The sequence below is a fragment of the Mesocricetus auratus genome, unplaced genomic scaffold (assembly GCF_017639785.1).
Source record: "Mesocricetus auratus isolate SY011 unplaced genomic scaffold, BCM_Maur_2.0 Super-Scaffold_100676, whole genome shotgun sequence".
Taxonomy (NCBI): Eukaryota; Metazoa; Chordata; class Mammalia; order Rodentia; family Cricetidae; genus Mesocricetus; species Mesocricetus auratus.
This window is the reverse complement of record NW_024429266.1, coordinates 130046482-130052203: the sequence shown is the minus strand read 5'-3', so window position 1 is coordinate 130052203 and position 5722 is coordinate 130046482. Positions and strand designations below refer to the sequence as shown.

The following is a 5722-nucleotide window of genomic DNA, read 5'->3' as shown; positions in this document are numbered from 1 at the left end:
AAGAAAGAAAAAAAATGTCATAGAATGGATATTTTTACCACACAAACAAAGTAAAAAATTAAAGATATATGTTGAAGTGGTTTCTGAATTGTCTCTGAAAGGAAAGTGAAACTTCATCAGTTGGCAGAAATAGGCCCAAAAGAATTTATAGTATCTTTTACTAATTCTGAAATTGCCTCATTATGGACAGGAAATGAACATGGGCAAAAAGCTCTCAGTAATTTGTTGGGAAGGAATTAGCAACAAATGGTCAAAATGCAGGAGAACTCAGTTTATGAAGAAAACTAATTAGATCCTCCCTCACATTGAATGGAGAACACAGATTTCTGGAGCCCCTACATTCTAAACTGAAGTAAATAAGTAAGTAAAGGCAGGTTATAATTCAGGAAAAATAAGTAAAGTGGCTCAAATACTCATGAATCATTTCAGAAGATGGAAATGTATGCTATTCCCATGGTATTATAAGGCCTTTCCAGAACCTCTTATTATAGTTACTGACTCTAAATATGCAGAAAGAATTTTTTGCATATTGAAACTTCTGAACTTATTACAAGTGATTTGGAATTTATTTTGTTATTTACTCAACTGCAAGTAATCAGAAATAGAAATCATCCATTGTATGGCACAAGGTAATGATGAAATTCATCAGTTTTTAGTAATAAATATATTGCAAGTTTTGGAATTTCATAATAAATACCATGCTAAGAGCAAAAACTTGAATAAAGTTTTTCTGTCACTTGACAGCACATCAGGGAAAAAAATAAAGAAATGTCTGACATGTTATTTGTATAACCAAACTCCATTAGCTGCAGGATGTAACCCAAAGGTATTCCAAGAAATGAAATTTGTTATATGGATGTGTTTCATTCTGCAGAGTGTGGAAAAATGAATGCACAATACCAGAAATACTCATTTAGTATTTCAATGGGCAACTGCATTAAATTCTGAAAAGGATGTTCCATTTTTACACATGTGTTATAAGTTATGTCTATTATGGCGATACTTGTACAAGTTAAAACTGACAATGCTCCAGTATACATCTATAGTGAAATGAAACAATTTTTTTTACAAATTACAACACAAAGATTAAAAGGATATGCTTAATAAACAGAAAATGGTAATTTGATTCCCATATATAGATTATACAATGCTTTACTAACACTAAATTTTTTGAATGCTAATGAAAAAGGAACAACAGCTGTGAAGAGACTCTGGATAGTAGAACCAACTGCTGTTTTAGATTAACATGTATATTTGATAGATGTGTTGACCTCAGAATGGAAACTTTGATAGGTGTTATGTTGGGGAAGAGGTTTTGATTTTATTTCAACAGGAGAAGAAAATCTGTGGATACCATTATGATTCATAAAGACTAGACTCAAACAGAATATATCTCAAGAGGGAGAGGCCATAGTTATTCAAACAGTTCTGTCATTCTATCCAACTAAATTATAAAGACTAAAAAATACCACTCACTTGATCAGGTAAGAAAAATGAAATGTTTTAAAATAATAATCTGCCAAAGACAAACTTGCCTTTCTGTCAAAAAAATGAACATAGGTTTTGTAAACCATGAGTCTTAATTTCATGCTAAATAAAAAGGATATTTCTGTTGTTTAGTATGAAAAACACAGTTAAGAGATTTAACAGGTTGTAAATAAAATCAAAAGACTAATAAAATTCAAACTTGTTTTCTACATCTCTAAGAGTTGGAGTTATTTGGACCAAAGATAAAATATATGAGCAGGCAGGTGGGAGCTGTGTCTTTTATTCCAGCAGAGAGAGGCAGATACCTGGTAAGACAGTTCTTTTCTAAATTTTAGATTTGTAGTTAAAAAGATGGTCGTGGCACATCCCTTTAATCCCAACAGCCAGGGATAAAAGTCAAATACAGCTCCTCTTTTGTATGTATGTAGAGAAATCACATACCATGTTTAGAGATTGTTATAAAAACTCAATACGTGTTACTAGAAGGTCATTTAATTTGCAATGGGGACAGGAGCAAGACCAGTTTTTGCAAATGGCAACAAGTTCTTTGTGCATGCATCACTGTCCAGTACTGAACCAGTTGATGCCTGAATTATGGATATCATCTCTGTCTCTCTGTTTTCCTGACTTCCTCTTACATTCAATGTTTTTTCCCATCAACTTGTTACTTGCTCTACCTCTTTTCCCATGTCTCCAACTCCTTATCTGTTTACAATGTTCAGGCAGAAAGCACACCATAAATAGAAGTAAATTTTTCCAGTAAAACACGAAATCTCAAGGCTCACAGTGTGAGCAAGTATCCTACAACATTCTCCCATTTTTGTCGCAATAAAAAGGAAAAGATATTAACTGTAATATCGTAAAACTATTTACAATAATTAAATAATTTCTTCCAAGTTTTCCAACTTGGTTCTATTTGGCAGTCTTAGGATTAAGGATTTCTGAGTTTAAAGTTCTGTAAAATGTTTTACTATTAGGAATGGTCATGGTTTATTGTAAAAAAACAGTAACCTTTGAGGTCTCCAAGAAGATGATGGGGCCTAGCAATGAAAAAGTCACCTGGATTTTGGTAATTGGCACCCGCTAAGCAGACAAACACCAATCAAAATCAGCTTCAAATTGCAAATGCTCAGGACAATCAAGTCACTGAGTTTATAAAGAATTCCACAAACATTTTACAGAGACAGAGAGAGGGGCATAAGAAGTAGTTGGGAGGGACATGAATTTGGAAGAGTTTTGTTTGAGCTGGCATGGAAGAAATCATTTTCAGGAATGGCAGCAGAGGAGAAAATGACTAGCTGTTTTGTCTAACTCTCTGAACGATCAGATTTTCACCTCAGCATCTGGATCCCAAGTCTTTATTGGTAAAATCAAATTATTGAGATTTAGTTTAAAACAACATATGGGCAAGTCTGTGAAACATCTTTTTTTTTTCCGAGACAGGGTTTCTCAGTATTGTTTTCGAGGCTGTCGGTCCAGCCTGGCCTCGAACTCACAGAGATCAGCCTACCGAGTGCTGGGATTAAAGACGTGTGCCAACACTGCCCGGCCTGTGAAACATCTTGATTGAAAATTGATGTGGGAGGGCCCTGTCCAGTGTACAGAGTGCTATCTCAGGTCAGATCGCCATGCAATGTATCAGAAAGAGAACTGAGCAAGCCATGAGGAGCAGTATTAAGCAGCATTCCTCAGAAGTCACTACTTCAATCCCGGCTTCCAGTTTCCTGCTGAGTTCCTGCTGTTGTTTCCCTCAGTGATAAACTGTAAACTGATCTAGAATGTAAGCCAATAAATATTGTTACTCTAAAAAATGGTTTTGGTCAGTCAGTATTTTATCACATAAACATAAATATAATGCAAACAAGGCATTTTACTCCTTTGCTTAAATGTATTACTAAGTATCACTTGTCTATTCTTTCCCCCTTCCCCAAATTTATAATTTCTTATTTTATTTCTTATTCAGTTCACTGTTGTCATATAGCTATGCTTTGCCTCTTTTTTGGTGTTGATTTTGTATTTTGAAATGTGACCAGGTTTTTTTTTTTTTTGCCTGTCAGTTAGTGCCTTTATACACAAACCAAATGGTCTGATAGGTGGGTGGGTTCTGTTGTCTTTAAGGTGCTAGATGTCCACTTATTTGTAGGCTATAAGTGAGAGAATTATACCCTTCCTTTGCCCTGGTATATTTGATAAGTGCTTGGCGTGAAGAGGAAGTCTCAGTTTTTATTCCCTAATGTGCCAAGAATGCATTTTGCTTGCCTTCTGACTTTTATTTAATGAATTAGTGGACACATTTTTGTGCCCCGTGTGATGAATATTTAATAAATTACTAACACAAATAATAATAAAGAAATCAAACCATACCAGTAGAATGGTAGAGTTGCTCATTACACAAACAGTTATAACCATAATGTTGCAAAGGAGCAAAAACAACCACATTTTTTAATCTTAATTTTCCAGAGCAAAAAAAAAGTACACTAAATATTATATACCCTCCAGATGTATAAAAATGTGAAAAAAATTGGAATTTTTATTCCACATTGGTTTTGTTAATTTGGCCACTTTATGAGGCAGGGCATTATGGGGCTTTAAGCACTTGGTAGAGGCAAAGGAAGCAGTGACCTCTGATATTAGGGCAATATACATGTCTTAAGAATACAACGCCCAGCGTATAGAATTGATGCTCCAACAAGGCCCAGTCTTTAACATTTCAACAGCTCTGGATTTCTCATGATCTGATAATCTCTGGAAATTCCCTCAGAATATTTCTGGCAGGATATTGTTTACAACTCTTTTATCTTTCTCTGGTTTTCTGTAGAGTTGCTCATTAAAGATCCTCCATGAAGTTTGAGTTCAAAAGAGATGATTTTCACTACCTATAAGCACCTGTGGTAAACTGTATGAGACAAGGATTGAGCCTCTCCTGTAGTATGTCACATGCAGATAGAAGCATCAGCAGTATCTCCCTGCATGTCCTATACCTCTCCAAGGACAACACGGTTAGGTAGTTTATTCCCTCTATTGTGATAGATGGGCACTGAATGCTGACAGAGGGCCAGAGAGAGAAGAATTAATATGCAAATAACTGGACAATTTCAAGCAAAATATTTCTTGATATACAAGGAGTCTGAGCACATAAATGCACAAGTAAGAGCAGCTGGGACAGCATAGCCTCCAATTTCTGCTTCCCTCAGTAGTTTATGTCATGGCTTGTATCGCTGTGGGAGGAGCACTAAAATGCTGTAGACAAAAATAAGTTCCAACATCTTCAGGCTCCATGCTGCTGATGCTTAGAGTAAAACTTGTCCCAGAATATTGGCCACTGAACCTTGATGGGACACCGGATTGCAGACTATTTCCATTATAAATCAAGAATTTGGGAGCATTTCCTGATTTCTGCTGATACCAGTTTAGCTCATTGCTAATGCCCTGGCTTGCCAGACAATTGATGGACACTTTGTCTCCTAGAGATGCTGACAGGGAGGCCGGAGATTGTGTCACTTGAATGTCACATCTGGCAGCTGAAAGTAGAAAAACAAATAAAATAACACAATTAACAATGTTCAGCAGGAATTCCTTGATTAAAATGGAAGTGATGGCTACTCAGGATTGAAAATTTTTTCTACCCTGTGCAACTTACCTGATAGCCAGAGTAGCCAAATTGCCAGGGTCTGAGCAGGAGATTTCATAGCCATGCTGTGTCCTGAATGGAAAGGACTCCTGCACAGACTGTGAACAGTCACCTAAGAATTTCTCAGTTAAGGGGAATATGCTGTGGGCATATGCAAATCAGCAAAGACTGTCAGGTATATGGACTGGTGCAGGGTTTATTCAGTTCAGTACCACAGAAATATCAGTCTGTAGGAACCCTCCACCAGTGCTGTGAGTCATAGGCTTGTGGCTGAGAGTGTTTCCCCCTAGGGACTGTGGAATATAATTATTATAAAGCCATTGAGGTAGAGTGTTATTGTTTTGATTTTTATTGCACGGATAAATCCATACTTTTCTAACTTTGAATATAAGATAAACAGTTGGAGTTTTAATTATTTGGAAACTGCAAGCAATTTAGGTAAAGCTGAAGTGTTTTGTTTTATTTTTTTTTCTTCTCTAGGGTTTTATGTGATAAGTCATCAGGCAAGCCATGGACAGAGATATAAATTTCATAGAAAATTAGTTACATAGAATGGAACAATGGGAGATGAGTATATACACATAAATTTATAGCTATATTTTA

The 5722-nt window shown here is 35.9% G+C and overlaps 1 gene segment (V, D, J or C); it reads right to left on the bottom strand.

The window, feature by feature from the left end:
• Nucleotides 1–4686: 4686 nt before the first annotated feature.
• LOC101837795 lies at nt 4687–5214 on the bottom strand. The segment is given in 2 exon segments: nt 4687–5009; nt 5129–5214. Coding segments are annotated over 2 exon segments (378 nt in total).
• Between the last annotated feature and the right edge of the window lie 508 nt (nt 5215–5722).